This window comes from Phalangium opilio, unplaced genomic scaffold (assembly GCF_054372755.1).
Source record: "Phalangium opilio isolate 3A_F unplaced genomic scaffold, DU_Popi_V2 ptg000246l_1, whole genome shotgun sequence".
Taxonomy (NCBI): domain Eukaryota; kingdom Metazoa; phylum Arthropoda; class Arachnida; order Opiliones; family Phalangiidae; genus Phalangium; species Phalangium opilio.
In genome coordinates this window covers 3,956,796-3,981,585 of record NW_028324225.1, presented here as the reverse complement: position 1 = coordinate 3,981,585, position 24,790 = coordinate 3,956,796, and the positions used below count along the sequence as shown (strand labels likewise).

General features: G+C 33.1%; 1 protein-coding gene across 1 annotated transcript; it reads left to right on the top strand.

The window, feature by feature from the left end:
• Positions 1-22,915: 22,915 nt before the first annotated feature.
• Positions 22,916-24,186, top strand: LOC149611437 (uncharacterized). The gene is made up of 3 exons (XM_089858445.1): positions 22,916-22,940; positions 23,145-23,292; positions 23,359-24,186. The coding sequence occupies exons 2-3, from the start codon at positions 23,173-23,175 to the stop codon at positions 24,184-24,186; spliced, it is 948 nt and encodes a 315-aa protein (XP_089714571.1). The 5' UTR covers positions 22,916-22,940; positions 23,145-23,172.
• The last annotated feature ends 604 nt before the right edge of the window (positions 24,187-24,790 follow it).

Here is a 24,790-nt window from a genome sequence, read left to right as displayed (position 1 = left end):
ATTTACACCATTTTGTGTCTAATTTTGGATTTTTTAACCCTTTACGGGGACCTTTGAGCCAACGGTTTTTCATGTTTTTTGCTTCTACTGAAAATAATGCGATTTATCTAGATATCGTAGAACGAAGTAGAAATATCTTCGTGTTTTTGATTTCCTTCTGTTAAATTGAAATCTGTAGTGAATCACATTTTGTGTTTAAATTTGAATTACTACATCCGCTATGGGGACCCCATTCCCAACATTTTTTTATTATCTTTCATATGGATGAATAAAAGTTAACTTCGAAGGTTGTCGTGTATAGTATTATTCAAAAAAACCTTTTACTTGAAATTTAAAATTTACACCATTTTGTGTCAAATTTTGGATTTTTAAACCCTTTACGGGGACCTTTGAGCCAACGGTTTTTCATGTTTTTTGCTTCTACTGAAAATAATGCGATTTATCTAGATATCGTAGAACGAAGTAGAAATATCTTCGTGTTTTTGATTTCCTTCTGTTAAATTGAAATCTGTAGTGAATCACATTTTGTGTTTAAATTTGAATTACTACATCCGCTATGGGGACCCCATTCCCAACATTTTTTTTATTATCTTTCATATGGATGAATAAAAGTTAACTTCGAAGGTTGTCGTGTATAGTATTATTCATAAAAAACCTTTTACTTGAAATTTAAAATTTACACCATTTTGTGTCTAATTTAGGATTTTTAAACCCTTTACGGGGACCTTTGAGCCAACGGTTTTTCATGTTTTTTGCTTCTAGTGAAAATAATGCGATTTATCTAGATAACGTATAACGAAGTAGAAATATCTTCGTCTTTTTGATGTCTTTCTGTTAAATTGAAATTTGTAGTAAATCACATTTTTTGTTTAAATTTGAATTACTATTTCCGCTATGGGGACCCTATTGCCAACATTTTTTTATTATCTTTCATATGGATGAATAAAAGTTAACTTCGAAGGTTGTCGTGTTTAGTATTATTCAAAAAAACCCTTTACTTGAAATTTAAAATTTACACCATTTTGTGTCTAATTTTGGATTTTTAAACCCTTTACCGGGACCTTTGAGCGAACGGTTTTTCATGTTTTTTGCTTCTAGTGAAAATAATGCGATTTATCTGGATATCGTAGATCGAAGTAGAAATATCTTCGTGTTTTTGATTTCCTTCTGTTAAATTGAAATCTGTAGTAAATCACATTTTGTGTTTAAGTTTGAATTACTACATCCGCTATGGGGACCCCATTCCCAACATTTTTTTATTATCTTTCATATGGATGAATAAAAGTTACCTTCGAAGGTTGTCGTGTTCAAAAAAAACCTTTTACTTGAAATTTAAAATTTACACCATTTTGTGTCTAATTTTGGATTTTTTAACCCTTTACGGGGACCTTTGAGCCAACGGTTTTTCATGTTTTTTGCTTCTAGTGAAAATAATGCGATTTATCTAGATATCGTATAACGAAGTAGAAATATCTTCGTCTTTTTGATGTCTTTCTGTTAAATTGAAATCTGTAGTAAATCACATTTTGTGTTTAAATTTGAATTACTACATCCGCTATGGGGACCCCATTCCCAACATTTTTATTATCTTTCATGTGGATGAATAAAAGTTACCTTCGAAGGTTGTCGTGTTCAAAAAAAAACCTTTTACTTGAAATTTAAAATTTACACCATTTTGTGTCTAATTTTGAATTTTTTAACCCTTTACGGGGACCTTTGAGCCAACGGTTTTTCATGTTTTTTGCTTCTACTGAAAATAATGCGATTTATCTAGATATCGTAGAACGAAGTAGAAATATCTTCGTGTTTTTGATTTCCTTCTGTTAAATTGAAATCTGTAGTGAATCACATTTTGTGTTTAAATTTGAATTACTACATCCGCTATGGGGACCCCTTTCCCAACATTTTTTTATTATCTTTCATATGGATGAATAAAAGTTAACTTCGAAGGTTGTCGTGTTTAGTATTATTCAAAAAAAACCTTTTACTTGAAATTTAAAATTTACACCATTTTGTGTCTAATTTTGGATTTTTAAACCCTTTACGGGGACCTTTGAGCGAACGGTTTTTCATGTTTTTTGCTTCTAGTGAAAATAATGCGATTTATCTGGATATCGTAGATCGAAGTAGAAATATCTTCGTGTTTTTGATTTCCTTCTGTTAAATTGAAATCTGTAGTAAATCACATTTTGTGTTTAAGTTTGAATTACTACATCCGCTATGGGGACCCCATTCCCAACATTTTTTTATTATCTTTCATATGGATGAATAAAAGTTACCTTCGAAGGTTGTCGTGTTCAAAAAAAACCTTTTACTTGAAATTTAAAATTTACACCATTTTGTGTCTAATTTTGGATTTTTTAACCCTTTACGGGGACCTTTGAGCCAACGGTTTTTCATGTTTTTTGCTTCTAGTGAAAATAATGCGATTTATCTAGATATCGTATAACGAAGTAGAAATATCTTCGTCTTTTTGATGTCTTTCTGTTAAATTGAAATCTGTAGTAAATCACATTTTGTGTTTAAATTTGAATTACTACATCCGCTATGGGGACCCCATTCCCAACATTTTTATTATCTTTCATGTGGATGAATAAAAGTTACCTTCGAAGGTTGTCGTGTTCAAAAAAAAACCTTTTACTTGAAATTTAAAATTTACACCATTTTGTGTCTAATTTTGAATTTTTTAACCCTTTACGGGGACCTTTGAGCCAACGGTTTTTCATGTTTTTTGCTTCTACTGAAAATAATGCGATTTATCTAGATATCGTAGAACGAAGTAGAAATATCTTCGTGTTTTTGATTTCCTTCTGTTAAATTGAAATCTGTAGTGAATCACATTTTGTGTTTAAATTTGAATTACTACATCCGCTATGGGGACCCCTTTCCCAACATTTTTTTATTATCTTTCATATGGATGAATAAAAGTTAACTTCGAAGGTTGTCGTGTTTAGTATTATTCAAAAAAAACCTTTTACTTGAAATTTAAAATTTACACCATTTTGTGTCTAATTTTGGATTTTTAAACCCTTTACGGGGACCTTTGAGCGAACGGTTTTTCATGTTTTTTGCTTCTAGTGAAAATAATGCGATTTATCTGGATATCGTAGATCGAAGTAGAAATATCTTCGTGTTTTTGATTTCCTTCTGTTAAATTGAAATCTGTAGTAAATCACATTTTGTGTTTAAGTTTGAATTACTACATCCGCTATGGGGACCCCATTCCCAACATTTTTTTATTATCTTTCATATGGATGAATAAAAGTTACCTTCGAAGGTTGTCGTGTTCAAAAGAAACCTTTTACTTGAAATTTAAAATTTACACCATTTTGTGTCTAATTTTGGATTTTTAACCCTTTACGGGGACCTTTGAGCCAACGGTTTTTCATGTTTTTTGCTTCTACTGAAAATAATGCGATTTATCTAGATATCGTAGAACGAAGTAGAAATATCTTCGTGTTTTTGATTTCCTTCTGTTAAATTGAAATCTGTAGTGAATCACATTTTGTGTTTAAATTTGAATTACTACATCCGCTATGGGGACCCCATTCCCAACATTTTTTTATTATCTTTCATATGGATGAATAAAAGTTAACTTCGAAGGTTGTCGTGTATAGTATTATTCAAAAAAACCTTTTACTTGAAATTTAAAATTTACACCATTTTGTGTCAAATTTTGGATTTTTAAACCCTTTACGGGGACCTTTGAGCCAACGGTTTTTCATGTTTTTTGCTTCTAGTGAAAATAATGCGATTTATCTAGATATCGTGGAACGAAGTAGAAATATCTTCGTGTTTTTGATTTCCTTCTGTTAAATTGAAATCTGTAGTAAATCACATTTTGTGTTTAAGTTTGAAATAACACATCCGCTATGGGGACCCCATTCCCAACATTTTTTTATTATCTTTCATATGGATGAATAAAAGTTAACTTCGAAGGTTGTCGTGTATAGTATTATTCATAAAAAACCTTTTACTTGAAATTTAAAATTTACACCATTTTGTGTCTAATTTAGGATTTTTAAACCCTTTACGGGGACCTTTGAGCCAACGGTTTTTCATGTTTTTTGCTTCTAGTGAAAATAATGCGATTTATCTAGATAACGTAGAACGAAGTAGAAATATCTTCGTGTTTTTGATTTCCTTCTGTTAAATTGAAGTCTGTAGTAAATCACATTTTGTGTTTAAGTTTGAAATAATACATCCGCTATGGGGACCCCATTCCCAACATTTTATTTATTATCTTTCATATGGATGAATAAAAGTTAACTTCGAAGGTTGTCGTGTTTAGTATTATTCAAAGAAAAACCTTTACTTGAAATTTTAAATTTACACCATTTTGTGTCTAATTTTGGATTTTTAAACCCTTTACGGGGACCATTGAGCCAACGGTTTTTCATGTTTTTTGCTTCTAGTGAAAATAATGCGATTTATCTAGATATCGTAGAACGAAGTAGAAATATCTTCGTGTTTTTGATTTCCTTCTGTTAAATTGAAGTCTGTAGTAAATCACATTTTGTGTTTAAGTTTGAAATAATACATCCGCTATGGGGACCCCATTCCCAACATTTTATTTATTATCTTTCATATGGATGAATAAAAGTTAACTTCGAAGGTTGTCGTGTATAGTATTATTCAAAAAAACCTTTTACTTGAAATTTAAAATTTACACCATTTTGTGTCTAATTTTGGATTTTTAAACCCTTTACCGGGACCTTTGAGCGAACGGTTTTTCATGTTTTTTGCTTCTAGTGAAAATAAAGCGATTTATCTGGATATCGTAGATCGAAGTAGAAATATCTTCGTGTTTTTGATTTCCTTCTGTTAAATTGAAATCTGTAGTAAATCACATTTTGTGTTTAAGTTTGAATTACTACATCCGCTATGGGGACCCCATTCCCAACATTTTTTTATTATCTTTCATATGGATGAATAAAAGTTACCTTCGAAGGTTGTCGTGTTCAAAAAAAACCTTTTACTTGAAATTTAAAATTTACACCATTTTGTGTCTAATTTTGGATTTTTTAACCCTTTACGGGGACCTTTGAGCCAACGGTTTTTCATGTTTTTTGCTTCTAGTGAAAATAATGCGATTTATCTAGATATCGTATAACGAAGTAGAAATATCTTCGTCTTTTTGATGTCTTTCTGTTAAATTGAAATTTGTAGTAAATCACATTTTGTGTTTAAATTTAAATTACTACATCCGCTATGGGACCCCATTGACAACATTTTTTATTATCTTTCATATGGATGAATAAAAGTTAACTTTGAAGGTTGTCGTGTTTAGTATTATTCAAAAAAAACCTTTTACTTGAAATTTAAAATTTACACCATTTTGTGTCTAATTTTGGATTTTTAAACCCTTTACGGGGACCTTTGAGCCAACGGTTTTTCATGTTTTTTGCTTCTAGTGAAAATAATGCGATTTATCTAGATATCGTAGATCGACGTAGAAATATCTTCGTGTTTTTGATTTCCTTCTGTTAAATTGAAATCTGTAGTAAATCACATTTTGTGTTTAAGTTTGAAATAATACATCCGCCATGGGGACCCCATTCCCAACATTTTTTTATTATCTTTCATATGGATGAATAAAAGTTAACTTCGAAGGTTGTCGTGTATAGTATTATTCATAAAAAACCTTTTACTTGAAATTTAAAATTTACACCATTTTGTGTCTAATTTAGGATTTTTAAACCCTTTACGGGGACCTTTGAGCCAACGGTTTTTCCTGTTTTTTGCTTCTAGTGAAAATAATGCGATTTATCTAGATAACGTATAACGAAGTAGAAATATCTTCGTCTTTTTGATGTCTTTCTGTTAAATTGAAAATGTAGTAAATCACATTTTTTGTTTAAATTTGAATTACTATTTCCGCTATGGGGAACCTATTGCCAACATTTTTTTATTATCTTTCATATGGATGAATAAAAGTTAACCTCGAAGGTTGTCGTGTTTAGTATTATTCAAAAAAACCTTTACTTGGAATTTAAAATTTACACCATTTTGTGTCAAATTTTGGATTTTTAAACCCTTTACGGGGACCTTTGAGCCAACGGTTTTTCATGTTTTTTGCTTCTAGTGAAAATAATGCGATTTATCTAGATATCGTAGATCAAAGTAGAAATATCTTCGTGTTTTTGATTTCCTTCTGTTAAAATGAAATCTGTAGTAAATCACATTTTGTGTTTAAGTTTGAAATAACACATCCGCTATGGGGACCCCATTGCCAAAATTTTTTTATTATCTTTCATATGGATGAATAAAAGTTACCTTCGAAGGTTGTCGTGTTCAAAAAAAACCTTTTACTTGAAATTTAAAATTTACACCATTTTGTGTCTAATTTTGGATTTTTTAACCCTTTACGGGTACCTTTGAGCCAACGGTTTTTCATGTTTTTGCTTCTAGTGAAAATAATGCGATTTATCTAGATATCGTAGAACGAAGTAGAAATATCTTCGTGTTTTTGATTTCCTTCTGTTAAATTGAAATCTGTAGTAAATCACATTTTGTGTTTAAGTTTGAAATAATACATCCGCTATGGGGACCCCATTCCCAACATTTTTTTATTATCTTTCATATGGATGAATAAAAGTTAACCTCGAAGGTTGTCGTGTTTAGTATTATTCAAAAAAAACCTTTACTTTAAATTTAAAATTTACACCATTTTGTGTCAAATTTTGGATTTTTAAACCCTTTACGGTGACCTTTGAGCCAACGGTTTTTCATGTTTTTTGCTTCTAGTGAAAATAATGCGATTTATCTAGATATCGTAGAACGAAGTAGAAATATCTTCGTGTTTTTGATTTCCTTCTGTTAAATTGAAATCTGTAGTAAATCACATTTTGTGTTTAAGTTTGAAATAATACATCCGCTATGGGGACCCCATTCCCAACATTTTTTTATTATCTTTCATATGGATGAATAAAAGTTAACTTCGAAGGTTGTCGTGTATAGTATTATTCATAAAAAACCTTTTACTTGAAATTTAAAATTTACACCATTTTGTGTCTAATTTAGGATTTTTAAACCCTTTACGGGGACCTTTGAGCCAACGGTTATTCATGTTTTTTGCTTCTAGTGAAAATAGTGCGATTTATCTAGATAACGTATAACGAAGTAGAAATATCTTCGTCTTTTTGATGTCTTTCTGTTAAATTGAAAATGTAGTAAATCACATTTTTTGTTTAAATTTGAATTACTATTTCCGCTATGGGGAACCTATTGCCAACATTTTTTTATTATCTTTCATATGGATGAATAAAAGTTAACCTCGAAGGTTGTCGTGTTTAGTATTATTCAAAAAAACCTTTACTTGAAATTTAAAATTTACACCATTTTGTGTCAAATTTTGGATTTTTAAACCCTTTACGGGGACCTTTGAGCCAACGGTTTTTCATGTTTTTTGCTTCTAGTGAAAATAATGCGATTTATCTAGATATCGTCTAACCAAGTAGAAATATCTTCGTCTTTTTGATGTCTTTCTGTTAAATTGAAATTTGTAGTAAATCACATTTTGTGTTTAAATTTGAATTACTATTTCCGCTATGGGGACCCCATTGCCAACACTTTTTTTTATCTTTCATATGGATGAATAAAAGTTAACTTCGAAGGTTGTCGTGTTTAGTATAATTCAAAAAAAAACCTTTACTTGAAATTTAAAATTTACACCATTTTGTGTCTAATTTAGGATTTTTAAACCCTTTACGGGGACCTTTGAGCCAACGGTTTTTCATGTTTTTTGCTTCTAGTGAAAATAATGCGATTTATCTAGATATCGTAGAACGAAGTAGAAATATCTTCGTGTTTTTGATTTCCTTCTGTTAAATTGAAATCTGTAGTAAATCACATTTTGTGTTTAAGTTTGAAATAACACATCCGCTATGGGGACCCCATTGCCAACATTTTTTTATTATCTTTCATATGGATGAATAAAAGTTACCTTCGAAGGTTGTCGTGTTCAAAAAAAACCTTTTACTTGAAATTTAAAATTTACACCATTTTGTGTCTAATTTTGGATTTTTTAACCCTTTACGGGGACCTTTGAGCCAACGGTTTTTCATGTTTTTGCTTCTAGTGAAAATAAGGCGATTTATCTAGATATCGTAGAACGAAGTAGAAATATCTTCGTGTTTTTGATTTCCTTCTGTTAAATTGAAATCTGTAGTAAATCACATTTTGTGTTTAAGTTTGAAATAATACATCCGCTATGGGGACCCCATTCCCAACATTTTTTTATTATCTTTCATATGGATGAATAAAAGTTAACCTCGAAGGTTGTCGTGTTTAGTATTATTCAAAAAAACCTTTACTTGAAATTTAAAATTTACACCATTTTGTGTCAAATTTTGGATTTTTAAACCCTTTACGGTGACCTTTGAGCCAACGGTTTTTCATGTTTTTTGCTTCTACTGAAAATAATGCGATTTATCTAGATATCGTAGAACGAAGTAGAAATATGTTCGTGTTTTTGATTTCCTTCTGTTAAATTGAAGTCTGTAGTAAATCACATTTTGTGTTTAAGTTTGAAATAATACATCCGCTATGGGGACCCCATTCCCAACATTTTTTTATTATCTTTCATATGGATGAATAAAAGTTAACCTCGAAGGTTGTCGTGTTTAGTATTATTCAAAAAAACCTTTACTTGAAATTTAAAATTTACACCATTTTGTGTCAAATTTTGGATTTTTAAACCCTTTACGGGGACCTTTGAGCCAACGGTTTTTCATGTTTTTTGCTTCTAGTGAAAATAATGCGATTTATCTAGATATCGTAGAACGAAGTAGAAATATCTTCGTGTTCTTGATTTCCTTCTGTTAAATTGAAATCTGTAGTAAATCACATTTTGTGTTTAAGTTTGAAATAATACATCCGCTATGGGGACCCCATTCCCAACATTTTTTATTATCTTTCATATGGATGAATAAAAGTTAACCTCGAAGGTTGTCGTGTTTAGTATTATTCAAAAAAACCTTTACTTGAAATTTAAAATTTACACCATTTTGTGTCAAATTTTGGATTTTTAAACCCTTTACGGGGACCTTTGAGCCAACGGTTTTTCATGTTTTTTGCTTCTAGTGAAAATAATGCGATTTATCTAGATATCGTAGAACGAAGTAGAAATATCTTCGTGTTTTTGATTTCCTTCTGTTAAATTGAAATCTGTAGTAAATCACATTTTGTGTTTAAGTTTGAAATAATACATCCGCTATGGGGACCCCATTCCCAACATTTTTTTATTATCTTTCATATGGATGAATAAAAGTTAACCTCGAAGGTTGTCGTGTTTAGTATTATTCAAAAAAACCTTTACTTGAAATTTAAAATTTACACCATTTTGTGTCAAATTTTGGATTTTTAAACCCTTTACGGGGACCTTTGAGCCAACGGTTTTTCATGTTTTTTGCTTCTAGTGAAAATAATGCGATTTATCTAGATATCGTCTAACCAAGTAGAAATATCTTCGTCTTTTTGATGTCTTTCTGTTAAATTGAAATTTGTAGTAAATCACATTTTGTGTTTAAATTTGAATTACTATTTCCGCTATGGGGACCCCATTGCCAACACTTTTTTTTATCTTTCATATGGATGAATAAAAGTTAACTTCGAAGGTTGTCGTGTTTAGTATTATTCAAAAAAAACCTTTACTTGAAATTTAAAATTTACACCATTTTGTGTCTAATTTAGGATTTTTAAACCCTTTACGGGGACCTTTGAGCCAACGGTTTTTCATGTTTTTTGCTTCTAGTGAAAATAATGCGATTTATCTAGATATCGTAGAACGAAGTAGAAATATCTTCGTGTTTTTGATTTCCTTCTGTTAAATTGAAATCTGTAGTAAATCACATTTTGTGTTTAAGTTTGAAATAACACATCCGCTATGGGGACCCCATTGCCAACATTTTTTTATTATCTTTCATATGGATGAATAAAAGTTACCTTCGAAGGTTGTCGTGTTCAAAAAAAACCTTTTACTTGAAATTTAAAATTTACACCATTTTGTGTCTAATTTTGGATTTTTTAACCCTTTACGGGGACCTTTGAGCCAACGGTTTTTCATGTTTTTGCTTCTAGTGAAAATAATGCGATTTATCTAGATATCGTAGAACGAAGTAGAAATATCTTCGTGTTTTTGATTTCCTTCTGTTAAATTGAAGTCTGTAGTAAATCACATTTTGTGTTTAAGTTTGAAATAATACATCCGCTATGGGGACCCCATTCCCAACATTTTTTTATTATCTTTCATATGGATGAATAAAAGTTAACCTCGAAGGTTGTCGTGTTTAGTATTATTCAAAAAAACCTTTACTTGAAATTTAAAATTTACACCATTTTGTGTCAAATTTTGGATTTTTAAACCCTTTACGGGGACCTTTGAGCCAACGGTTTTTCATGTTTTTTGCTTCTAGTGAAAATAATGCGATTTATCTAGATATCGTAGAACGAAGTAGAAATATCTTCGTGTTTTTGATTTCCTTCTGTTAAATTGAAATCTGTAGTAAATCACATTTTGTGTTTAAGTTTGAAATAATACATCCGCTATGGGGACCCCATTCCCAACATTTTTTTATTATCTTTCATATGGATGAATAAAAGTTAACCTCGAAGGTTGTCGTGTTTAGTATTATTCAAAAAAACCTTTACTTGAAATTTAAAATTTACACCATTTTGTGTCAAATTTTGGATTTTTAAACCCTTTACGGGGACCTTTGAGCCAACGGTTTTTCATGTTTTTTGCTTCTAGTGAAAATAATGCGATTTATCTAGATATCGTCTAACCAAGTAGAAATATCTTCGTCTTTTTGATGTCTTTCTGTTAAATTGAAATTTGTAGTAAATCACATTTTGTGTTTAAATTTGAATTACTATCTCCGCTATGGGGACCCCATTGCCAACACTTTTTTTTATCTTTCATATGGATGAATAAAAGTTAACTTCGAAGGTTGTCGTGTTTAGTATTATTCAAAAAAAAACCTTTACTTGAAATTTAAAATTTACACCATTTTGTGTCTAATTTAGGATTTTTAAACCCTTTACGGGGACCTTTGAGCCAACGGTTTTTCATGTTTTTTGCTTCTAGTGAAAATAATGCGATTTATCTAGATATCGTAGAACGAAGTAGAAATATCTTCGTGTTTTTGATTTCCTTCTGTTAAATTGAAATCTGTAGTAAATCACATTTTGTGTTTAAGTTTGAAATAACACATCCGCTATGGGGACCCCATTGCCAACATTTTTTTATTATCTTTCATATGGATGAATAAAAGTTACCTTCGAAGGTTGTCGTGTTCAAAAAAAACCTTTTACTTGAAATTTAAAATTTACACCATTTTGTGTCTAATTTTGGATTTTTTAACCCTTTACGGGGACCTTTGAGCCAACGGTTTTTCATGTTTTTGCTTCTAGTGAAAATAATGCGATTTATCTAGATATCGTAGAACGAAGTAGAAATATCTTCGTGTTTTTGATTTCCTTCTGTTAAATTGAAATCTGTAGTAAATCACATTTTGTGTTTAAGTTTGAAATAATACATCCGCTATGGGGACCCCATTCCCAACATTTTTTTATTATCTTTCATATGGATGAATAAAAGTTAACCTCGAAGGTTGTCGTGTTTAGTATTATTCAAAAAAACCTTTACTTTAAATTTAAAATTTACACCATTTTGTGTCAAATTTTGGATTTTTAAACCCTTTACGGTGACCTTTGAGCCAACGGTTTTTCATGTTTTTTGCTTCTACTGAAAATAATGCGATTTATCTAGATATCGTAGAACGAAGTAGAAATAAGTTCGTGTTTTTGATTTCCTTCTGTTAAATTGAAGTCTGTAGTAAATCACATTTTGTGTTTAAGTTTGAAATAATACATCCGCTATGGGGACCCCATTCCCAACATTTTTTTATTATCTTTCATATGGATGAATAAAAGTTAACCTCGAAGGTTGTCGTGTTTAGTATTATTCAAAAAAACCTTTACTTGAAATTTAAAATTTACACCATTTTGTGTCAAATTTTGGATTTTTAAACCCTTTACGGGGACCTTTGAGCCAACGGTTTTTCATGTTTTTTGCTTCTAGTGAAAATAATGCGATTTATCTAGATATCGTAGAACGAAGTAGAAATATCTTCGTGTTTTTGATTTCCTTCTGTTAAATTGAAATCTGTAGTAAATCACATTTTGTGTTTAAGTTTGAAATAATACATCCGCTATGGGGACCCCATTCCCAACATTTTTTTACTATCTTTCATATGGATGAATAAAAGTTAACCTCGAAGGTTGTCGTGTTTAGTATTATTCAAAAAAACATTTACTTGAAATTTAAAATTTACACCATTTTGTGTCAAATTTTGGATTTTTAAACCCTTTACGGGGACCTTTGAGCCAACGGTTTTTCATGTTTTTTGCTTCTAGTGAAAATAATGCGATTTATCTAGATATCGTAGAACGAAGTAGAAATATCTTCGTGTTTTTGATTTCCTTCTGTTAAATTGAAATCTGTAGTAAATCACATTTTGTGTTTAAGTTTGAAATAATACATCCGCTATGGGGACCCCATTCCCAACATTTTTTTATTATCTTTCATATGGATGAATAAAAGTTAACCTCGAAGGTTGTCGTGTTTAGTATTATTCAAAAAAACCTTTACTTTAAATTTAAAATTTACACCATTTTGTGTCAAATTTTGGATTTTTAAACCCTTTACGGTGACCTTTGAGCCAACGGTTTTTCATGTTTTTTGCTTCTACTGAAAATAATGCGATTTATCTAGATATCGTAGAACGAAGTAGAAATATGTTCGTGTTTTTGATTTCCTTCTGTTAAATTGAAGTCTGTAGTAAATCACATTTTGTGTTTAAGTTTGAAATAATACATCCGCTATGGGGACCCCATTCCCAACATTTTTTTATTATCTTTCATATGGATGAATAAAAGTTAACCTCGAAGGTTGTCGTGTTTAGTATTATTCAAAAAAACCTTTACTTGAAATTTAAAATTTACACCATTTTGTGTCAAATTTTGGATTTTTAAACCCTTTACGGGGACCTTTGAGCCAACGGTTTTTCATGTTTTTTGCTTCTAGTGAAAATAATGCGATTTATCTAGATATCGTCTAACCAAGTAGAAATATCTTCGTCTTTTTGATGTCTTTCTGTTAAATTGAAATTTGTAGTAAATCACATTTTGTGTTTAAATTTGAATTACTATTTCCGCTATGGGGACCCCATTCCCAACATTTTTTTACTATCTTTCATATGGATGAATAAAAGTTAACCTCGAAGGTTGTCGTGTTTAGTATTATTCAAAAAAACCTTTACTTGAAATTTAAAATTTACACCATTTTGTGTCAAATTTTGGATTTTTAAACCCTTTACGGGGACCTTTGAGCCAACGGTTTTTCATGTTTTTTGCTTCTAGTGAAAATAATGCGATTTATCTAGATATCGTAGAACGAAGTAGAAATATCTTCGTGTTTTTGATTTCCTTCTGTTAAATTGAAATCTGTAGTAAATCACATTTTGTGTTTAAGTTTGAAATAATACATCCGCTATGGGGACCCCATTCCCAACATTTTTTTATTATCTTTCATATGGATGAATAAAAGTTAACCTCGAAGGTTGTCGTGTTTAGTATTATTCAAAAAAACCTTTACTTTAAATTTAAAATTTACACCATTTTGTGTCAAATTTTGGATTTTTAAACCCTTTACGGTGACCTTTGAGCCAACGGTTTTTCATGTTTTTTGCTTCTACTGAAAATAATGCGATTTATCTAGATATCGTAGAACGAAGTAGAAATATGTTCGTGTTTTTGATTTCCTTCTGTTAAATTGAAGTCTGTAGTAAATCACATTTTGTGTTTAAGTTTGAAATAATACATCCGCTATGGGGACCCCATTCCCAACATTTTTTTATTATCTTTCATATGGATGAATAAAAGTTAACCTCGAAGGTTGTCGTGTTTAGTATTATTCAAAAAAACCTTTACTTGAAATTTAAAATTTACACCATTTTGTGTCAAATTTTGGATTTTTAAACCCTTTACGGGGACCTTTGAGCCAACGGTTTTTCATGTTTTTTGCTTCTAGTGAAAATAATGCGATTTATCTAGATATCGTAGAACGAAGTAGAAATATCTTCGTGTTTTTGATTTCCTTCTGTTAAATTGAAATCTGTAGTAAATCACATTTTGTGTTTAAGTTTGAAATAATACATCCGCTATGGGGACCCCATTCCCAACATTTTTTTATTATCTTTCATATGGATGAATAAAAGTTAACCTCGAAGGTTGTCGTGTTTAGTATTATTCAAAAAAACCTTTACTTGAAATTTAAAATTTACACCATTTTGTGTCAAATTTTGGATTTTTAAACCCTTTACGGGGACCTTTGAGCCAACGGTTTTTCATGTTTTTTGCTTCTAGTGAAAATAATGCGATTTATCTAGATATCGTCTAACCAAGTAGAAATATCTTCGTCTTTTTGATGTCTTTCTGTTAAATTGAAATTTGTAGTAAATCACATTTTGTGTTTAAATTTGAATTACTATTTCCGCTATGGGGACCCCATTGCCAACATTTTTTTTTATCTTTCATATGGATGAATAAAAGTTAACTTCGAAGGTTGTCGTGTTTAGTATTATTCAAAAAAAAACCTTTACTTGAAATTTAAAATTTACACCATTTTGTGTCTAATTTTGGATTTTTAAACCCTTTACGGGGACCTTTGAGCCAACGGTTTTTCATATTTTTTGCTTCTAGTGAAAATAATGCGATTTATCTAGATATCGTCTAACGAAGTAGAAATATCTTCGTGTTTTGGATTTCCTTCCGTTAAATTGAAATCTGTAGTAAATCACATTTTGTGTTTAAGTTTGAAATAATACATCCGCTATGGGGACCCCATTCCCAACATTTTTTTATTATCTTTCATATGGATGAATAAAAGTTAACTTCGAAGGTTGTCGTGTATAGTATTATTTAAAAAAAATCTTTTACTTGAATTTTATAATTTACCCCATTTTGTGTCTAATTTTTGATTAGTAAATTTGAATTAGTAAAGTTCGTAAGATATCGCACAAAGCACTAAAAATAATTTTGATTTTTAATAGGGCCTATATATTTTTTAATTGTTTCTAAAATTGAATTTTACCACCCTCTATGAGGCCATTGTTCCAACCTTCTTTAATGATTTTTGTTCTTGATGAAAATTTTGATATATACCATTTTAATTGAATTTTATTTGACATTTGGTAGGTGGATCATTGTTCCAAGTTTTAAGTTTTTAAGAGTTTGTTTCTTGAGGTTTTGTATTACTATTTATGATTTTTCTAAATTTATACAAGTATTATTTTTAAGTTTTCAAAATGAATCTTGACAATATCAGCTGCTTGATTACGCCTTATGCTTATCGTATTAACGTATTAAATTCCGTTTCCTTTTGAATTGAGACATTTTGTTACCCATAACTCAAGCTTAGAGAATATAAGTGCATTGCTATTCTTACGGGGACAAAGTTAACCGGAAATACGTCATAGATTTTGGTCCCCATAAAGAATGTAAAGAAAATTATGTAAAAGTTTCCTTTAAAAATATTTGGAATTCATTTTAAGATTCAATTTGAAACAAGTCATAAAAGTGAAATATATTTTCGATTTTACGATAAAAGCGGAGGAGATATTGCGTTTTCTAAATGTCCCCGTAAGTGACTTTTTAAACTCGGTCCTCATAAGCAATGTAGGACATGTATCTATGTGTGTGTGTGTGTGTCTGTCTGTTGTTATACCCACGTGACCGCGTTCGCAGTTTGCAAATCGGAGCAAACGTGTTCTCAATTTCCGGAAATTTCGAAAATTGTATTACACTTACAGGCTATTACTCCATTGCCTGTCTAACATCACCAGCCTCTGGTCTTTGTCCATCCCACATGGACACCAGTCTGTACACACTGGCTTCTAATCACAATCGTCTGCTGCTCTTTGTCCATCCCACATGGACACCAGTCTGTACACACTGGCTTCTAATCCCCACCCTCTTGTGGTCTTTGTCCATCCCACATGGACACCAGTCTGTACACACTGGCTTCTATTCACCACCGTCATCTGCTCTTTGTCCATCCCACATGGACACCAGTCTGTACACCTGGCTTCTAACACCACCATCTTCTGGTCTTTGTTTTTGTCCATCCCACATGGACACCAGTCTGTACACCTGGCTTCTACTCCATCATCATCGTTAAGGTTAAGACATACGCGGCGATCGGCCAGGGTTACGAGAAACGTCCGGCCTCCCTAAGGTGGGGCTTCCACCAAAGGTTCACGCAATTGCGCTGTTCTTATCCATAGCTGCGATTCGACACCCTTATATACTACCTATTTGAATAAGGCGACGCAACCGGCGTATGCTTCATTTCAAACGCCAATATTAGTCAAGTCTCTCAAGAATGTTTAAATATTCTTTTTCAAAACGATGTAACGCTCAATAAGGCGAACAACTATCAAAGAAAATATTTAATATTAATTATATTTATTTTAATATTTAAGATAATCATGTCTCTAAACTCAAACTTAATACGGAAAGGGTAAAACAGTAGTCTATGTGTTTGTCTATATGTGTCCGTCCGTTGTTACACTAGTGCGCTGCGTTAGAAGTTCGTTTTTGTTTTGATGTGTAAAGAAATCCTTCAGAACCTTAATATTCCCGTTTTCAATAATATAAAATGAATATGTGGAAATATTTTTTGTAATTATGATGCATTTAGTACTTTTGTAGCTTTAAAGCTCTATTTCATTTTGATATTCCAAAGATTGTTTTTAATATTATTATTTAAAATGGATGTTTATATATTACTTAAGCTATACTACATCTGTTTATAGCTAATCCTTCCTAAACTGAATACAAGCGCAACGCTACAATGTTGGTCAAATGAACTGTTATTTGTTAATAGGCCTAGTGAACCAAAAAGTAAACGCTTGGGTTTGGTTTTCGTTTCTGTAATGCAGAGACATTAACGGTTCAGAGTGAGCCGAAAGTTAAATATACTATTAAATAATTAGGCTTAGATTATATAATCATGGTGGAAATCTGGGCCGCGTTCAGGAGAGCCCAGCGCTGTTAGCAGTGTCCTACATAACGGGATTTTGTTTTTGAATTTTGACGTCACGGTGCTTAGCGCTGAGCTAGCACGGTCTTCAAAGAAAATAGTCGGCCTTTTGGATAACGTGACGTAAAACGTGTAGTTCTCAGCTTGGCGAAAAAACCATGGATGAATCAATACAAATAGCTCTATGGGACTATAGCTATTTAATTGGCGTGAAACCAGTTGATCACGCGAGAATTTTAAGAGATATGTTAGTTTCTAATTTTAATTATAAAAGTTGTTATCTATCTCTATAAATATGTTATCATACAATTTTTGTTAAGCCTTGGTACCTTGCACGCTTTATTGCGCTAGCGTCATTTATAAAACGCCGATGACCGGAGAAAAGCTATGACGACAGAGCTCACCGGTAAACATTTCCAAAATCCGCTGTCTTTTTTGGTGAGCTCTGCTGAACGCAGCCCAGACCAGTGAAAGGTCTGATCGTAATCGGATAATAGCTTCGTGTTTTCATGCTTTTCATGGTACGCATTTACTTTCAGTGTGTGTAGCCACAAATAAGCTTTGGTGTTATGTAACGTTATCAGTCATGTTGACAAACTAAGAAAATCGTTGAGGTGAAACGAGAGGATAGTGTTTATATGGCAACCCTGTTGTGAATATGGCTTTGAACATAGAGGGCATACAGTTGAGGAGTAGAAAATTGGGCCTTTACAAACACGTAAAGGTAGTATCCCTCCAAAGTTTTATCTCTTCATTTCCCGTTTCTCCCCCATCCGATGATTTTAATGTGTACAAGTATATCATTATTGGATGTAAAATGTCGTCTGATTTACAGTATATTTGCTATGCTTTGTATACTGCTTTCATATTTCATAAATTTTAACTTAAGAAACATTTCCATATCTGGGTAAATAAGTTTGTAAATAGTCGTCTTGACTCGGAGAGGTAATATTTTGGTTTTCCCAACTTGTTTTTATTTTAACTAATACCTTGGCAATGCCCGCACATTGCCGAGAATACCAATCCCGAAATCTCGATCGTCTACAATCACAGTTCTTTACACTAGATGTTCTGCAGACTGCAGGTACAAGCAGTAAGTGTTGTAAGTTCATCTGATGCAGGAAGGAGAGTGGTGTGATTGGTCTTCGACTTTCGCGATCGCGAACCCATCCCCAGTGTTCGGTATTAAATCGTTTCCTAGCTATTGTTGACTTATTATTGTCATTAAAAACTCTTAACATATTTGTAAGATGTTGATTATCTGCCATTACTACAAACCTCGCCTTATCATAACCACATCCAGTTACAGCAAGTAAATGAAAGAAATGATCTCTGAACTTTTTTTTTCTCAAATGTCTCGATTTGAGATTCTCTTCTTGGTGTGGTTTTGGTTTCAGATTTAAGAATGAAGACGTTCCAATTCGGGTGTGATTGTCTACCAACTTTTAATACTCATTATCTTTAAGTGCGGAACCTCTTGTGTAAAGAACTGTGAATGTAGACGATCCGAATAAGTTTGCTCATCAATGCGTGGACATTGTTGCGGTACTAGCTGTGATGGAGCAGAGCAAAAGGGTTTGTCGTGGCTGAGGGGGCTCGAGTTCAGGGTGCCTTTTCGGGAGTTGCTTGTGTTCGCCCTTGGTTCAGACCGTTCCATGCCGACCCGTTCCCTAAAGGTTTTGCTCGGCTGCTTCGCCCCCCGCCCAGGTGTTGCCTTAATTGACTTTACCCGAAATTGGCAACCCTCTGAAGGTCCTGGATACATTGTATGGGCCGTATGGCACTGCTGTGCTTGGAGGGAACTCCCCAGTCCTCTCGAGCCTTCAGCTGCATTAATCCTTCCCTGCCACCCACCACCCTCTGACTGGGCTCGCCGCTGACGGTGTCCAGCTTCTGTCACCTGCTCAAGAGGCGTGTGTCGGGCCCGCTGGCCGATCCCGTGTTCCATGACGGCGGTTCCTCAGGTTCAATTTGGAATATGATAAGCAAAAAATCCTCAGGCTGACGATGAATATGAACGAAATGTTAGAGATTTGTCTTAAATCTAATCTTAAACAACACTAGAATGTATAAACCCTATATTAAATTGTATTCCCATATGCAAGGAATTACACCTTTGAATAAATTTTCTTTCTTTAAAAATTTAGGGTAATAATTTTGAGTGGCCATTTTTAAAGATGGCGTCGATAATTTCGACTTGGGGATGGCGATTTTTTGTGTTTATTATGTTAATGAAAATAAACTACTTAATATGGGAATTTCGAAAAGATTTATGTATTTGAAATATATTTAGCATTTCCAGCAGTCATTTTCCAAGGTGGCGCCCAAACTATCAGTAGCACGTCTTCAATATTCAAGTATGATGTTTAAACGTTCTTCAACAATATATTTACCAATTTTCATAATTTTTTTAAAAATAAACTGTATCTAAATGAAATTCCCGGCGGCCATTTTCCAATATGGCGACAAAACTATCCCATGAATGGCTACAATATTTTACAATGAGGTTCACACAGCTCTGATTACAATATTAAAAATGTTTCATAATTTTCTAACAAAATGGTGAAATATAGTGCACCCATTATTCACGGCGTCCATTTTCCAATATGGCGACCGAAATATCAAACTCAGAGCTGTAAAATTTTACTATGATGTTCAGGTGGCTACAATCATAATATGTACCAATTTTCATAATTTTTGAAGAAAAATGTGGAATATATTGAAGCTGGCATTCCCGACGGCCATTTTCCAAGATGGCGGCGAAAGGTCGCGCTCTACAGCAGGGCAAGGTCTATAGAGTTGCCGCTTCGCTAATATAGGTTTGCTCACGCGCCCATCTTTTACCTTCGAAAATTCGCGACTTTTATTGGCTGCCGAATATGACGTCTCCCGTAGTAGGCCAGGACAGATAGGCCAAAAAAGGGCTTGACCTAGAACATTTGAACATAAAGATGAAAATTGGTACATGGGTTGTTTTTGACCCCACAAAAAATATACTAAAAGTCCCCTGCTGTAGAGCGCGAGCTTTCGCCGCCATCTTGGAAAATGGCCGCCGGGAATGGCAGCATCAATGTATTCTACATTCTTCTTCAAAAATTATGAAAATTGGTACGCATTATGAATCGCACCATATGAACTTCATGGCAAAATTTTACAGCTCTGTGTTCAATAATTTGGTCGCCATATTGGACAATGGCCGCCGTGAATGCTAGGTACAGTATATTTCACCATGTTGTTGGAAAATTATGAAAATTGATAGGTATTATATTCAGAGCTGTGTGAACCTCATAGTAAAATATTGAAGCCATTAGTCGGTTAGTTTGGCCGCCATGTTGGAAAATGGCCGCCATCAATGTCATTTAGTTACAGTATATGGTTCTAAAATTATGAAAATTGGTGACAATTATGTTGAAGACCGTCTAAACATCGTACTTGAATATTGAAGACGTGCTACTGATAGTTTGGGCGCCATCTTCGAAAATGACTGTTTGAAATGCCAAATATATTACCGATATATTAATTTTTTTCAATATTTTTTTATTGAGTAGATGATTTTCATGAACGTATTAAATGTCATAAAATTAACTATCTTCGAGTCTAAATTTTTGACCCGTCTTCAAAAATGGTCGCTGAAATATTACTATCTAAAATCTGAAAAAAAGGAATGCCATATTATTCGGATTTTGGTTAGGAAAAACCATTTTATATGGGGTGTAAACATTCTAGTGTCGTTAAGGATTATATTTACGACACATTATTAACATTTCGTTCATATTTCTCTTCATCCTGAAGATTTTTTTATTACGGCTAATACCTTGCCAATGACCACACATGGCCCAGCAAGCTAATCCAGATCGTCTACATTCACAGTTCTTTATACAAGATGTTCTGCAGACTGCAGGTACAAATAATGAGTGTTATAAGTTCATCTGATGCCGGAAGGAGAATGGTGTGAATGGGTCTTCGACTTTCGCGATCGCGAACCAATCCCCACTGTTCGGGAATAAATCGTTTCCCAGCTATTGTTGGACTTGAAGATACGCTCGGAAAAAATGCAGTTTTGCGGCGTCTGTTGTTGGATGAAACTTAGCGAGATCAAATGAGGACTTGACAGTATGTGTGGCAAGGGTTCCATTATACGTCTAATATCTACATAGTTGAAGCTTGGACGTGTCAATTATCACCCTAAGAAAAGCGAAAAGAAATCTCTCTTCGGCAGCAATGGCTTCCTTAGATGCAATATGGTCATTTAAAAAGCCCAACAAATTAGTAAAATGTTGATTATCTGTCATTACTTTAAACCACGCCTTATAATAACCAAACCCAGTTACAGCACGTAAATGAAAGAAGTGTTCTTTTAACCTTTTTAACTCAAAGGACTTGTCGTTGCGGAGGGGGCCTGAGTTCGGTGTGACGGTTCGGGAGTTCCTTGGGTTCGCCCTTGGTTCAGAGCGTTCCTTATCCCAATCCGTGAAGGTTTTTCCCGGCCGCTTCGCCCACGCCCAGGTGTTGTCTTGGCTCGCCCCCGCTATTGGCAACCCTCTAGGGGTCGCGTATACACTATTTGTTTGGGCCGTATGGCACTGTTGTGCTTGTAGAGAACTCCCCCGTCTCCTCTAGTCTTCTGCTGCCTTAATCCTTCCCTGTCACCGACCACCTTATGACTGGGCTCGACGTTGACGGTGTCCAGCTTCTGTCACCTGCTCAAGTGGCGTTTGTCGGTCCCACTGGCTGCTCCCGTGTGCCATGACGGCGGTTTCGCAGGTTCAATTTGGAATATGATGGGGAGGGGCGCTGATAAGGCCCCCAGCTAAGTGTAGCGCCTAATCAAGGGTTCTGACATGCAATTATTATGAAAAATCTTCAGGATGACGATGAATATGAATGAAATGTTAGAGATTTGTCTAAAATCTAATCTTAAACAACACTAGAATATATAAACCGTATATTAAAGAATATTCTCTAATCAACATGTTGAGAATAACAGCTTTGAATAACTTTTCTTTCTTTCAGAATTTAGGGCAATAATTTTCGTGTGGCCATTTTTAAAGATGGCGTCGATAATTTCAACTTCGAGATATCTATTTTTTGTTGTTTATTACGATAATAAAAATCATCTATTCAAAATAGGAATTTCAAAAAGATTTACATATTTGAAATATATTTAGCATTTCCAGAAGTCATTTTCGAAGATGGCACCTAAACTAACAGTAGCACGTCTTCAATATTCAAGTATGATGTTTAAACGGTCTTCATCATAATTATTACCTATTTTTATAATTTTTGAACCATATACAGTATCTAAATGACATTGATGGCGGCCATTTTCCAACATGGCGGCCAAACTATCTGACAAATGGCTTCAATATTTTTGTATGAGGTTCACACAGCTCTCATTATAATACCTATCAATTTTCATAATTTTCCAACAACATGGTGAAATATACTGTACCTAGCATTCACGGCGGCCATTTTCCAATATGGCGACCAAACTATTGAACACAGAGCTGTAACATTTTTCCATGATGTTCATGTGGGTCCAATCATTATGTGTACCAATTTTCATAATTTTTTAAGAAGAACGTGGAATACATTGTAGCTGTAATTCCCGGCGGCCATTTTCCAAGATGGCGACGAAAGCTCGCGCTCTAAAGCAAGGGGACTTGTTGTATATTTTTTGTTGGGTCAAAAACAACACATGTACCAATTTTCATCTTTATGTTCAAATGTTCTAGGTCAAACCCTAAAAGTCCTGGGCTATAGACCTTAGTAAAGCATCGTCTGCTTATGTATAGTCTTTCGAGGCGCGAGTTGTGCTGTATTGGCATCCTCAAAGGTAAATTAATTACTTTATTCTGATAACTTATTTGTATTAAATATTAATGCTAAATTAGGAAACTTTTAGAGATATTTGGAACTTGCTTCTTAAGTTTATTTGTATTAAGACTTAAGGGATAAGACTAGGGACTCGGTTCGGGTTGTTATAACTTATTTGGGTGCAAAACCAAAATACTAATGTGAATAAATTGTATATTTTTAGATTCATACATAATAAAAATTTATGAGCCATGCCTGGAACAAGGTGCGCGGTCGCAACGTGCAATAAAAGCCTAGTTTTAACCAAAAAGAATGATAGTACAAAACATATTGTGTATCACAAATTTCCAAATGACATTCATAGGAGAAAGGTTTGGGCATTTAAATGCCGTAGAGAGGATAAATTCAATCCCATGACTAGTCATGTTTGCTCGCAGCACTTTAACGAACATGCCTACAAAAGGGATCTTAGGTCTGAGTTGCTAGGGATTCCTAATAAAAGGGAATTATTGGAAGACGCTATTCCAACTGAAAATTTGGGACTGAAAGGAAGTCAAAACTGTAAATCTACAGAGAGAAAATCCAGAGTGCAACGTAGAGAGGAGCGACTCATCGTTAACGATTTAATAAAGAAATCTAGTCCTTCTGCAATTGATAATCTCACGAATGAAGCAACTAATGTTCAAACTAATTGTGATAACATGGATCGTAGCCTTGATAATATGATTCCTAAACGTGATAATGTTGTTTTTAAACGCAAACCATGCTGTAAATGCGAGAGATTAGAGAAACAAAATAGAACATTACGAGCTCATTATAGCAAATTGAAAATTAAAGAAATGAAAAATGAGAAGAAAATTAAAGAATTAAAAATTGAACAAGCAATAAAGAGTGTAATTAGTACTGAAGAAGTAAAGAAACTCAAGAGAATGAAGAATGACAAAAGGAAAAAAGAAGAATTTAAGGAGAAATGCACCAATATTTTAAATGATATTTTCTCACCTAGTCAAATTAAGAAACTAATGGGGGAAAAAATGGTTATCTGGTCTGCCGATGCTCTCGCACGGGCTTTTACTTTGCGATACCTTAGCAGAAAAGCTTATATGTTTTTAAAAAATGACCTGCGATATCCATTACCAGGTTTGTCAACATTAAGGCGGGATGCATCAAAACTAAATTTAAGACAAGGAATTTTACAAGATGTTTTAAATATTATGAAACTAGCTGGATCTAAAAAATCAAATATAGAAAAATATGTGTCATAACGTTTGACGAAATGAAAATTACATCGCAATATGAATATGATGTGAAAGCCGATCAAGTAGTTGGAAAACATAGTCAAATGCAGGTAGCAATGGTTAGGGGCTTATTTTCACCTTGGAAACAACCTGTTTACATTGGCTTTGATACCAAAATGACTAAAAAACTGTTGTTGGACATAATATCCAAAGTTCATGAGGCTGGGTATTTAATAGTCTCATCTGTCTGTGATATGGGGGGAGGTAACATGGGTTTATGGAGAGAAATGGGTGTATCTATCCATAGAAATTGGTTTAAACATCCCATAGCAACTGATCAAATTATTTATTGCTTCGCTGATGCCCCACACGAGTTAAAACAAATAAGGAATTGGCTTTTGGATACAGGTTTTTTGATTGAAGATACTCACGTTGATAAAAAACCTTTAGAACTTCTGCTTAAACTTGATAATAATGAAATTAAAATGTGTCCTAAGCTTAAAAAAATACATTTAGAATGTCACGGTCCTACTAGGCAAAATGTTAAATTAGCTTCACAACTATTACAGTTTCCAAAGCATTGCTATATATGTTAAAGACTAAAAGCGATGTAAATTTTGATGATATCCGA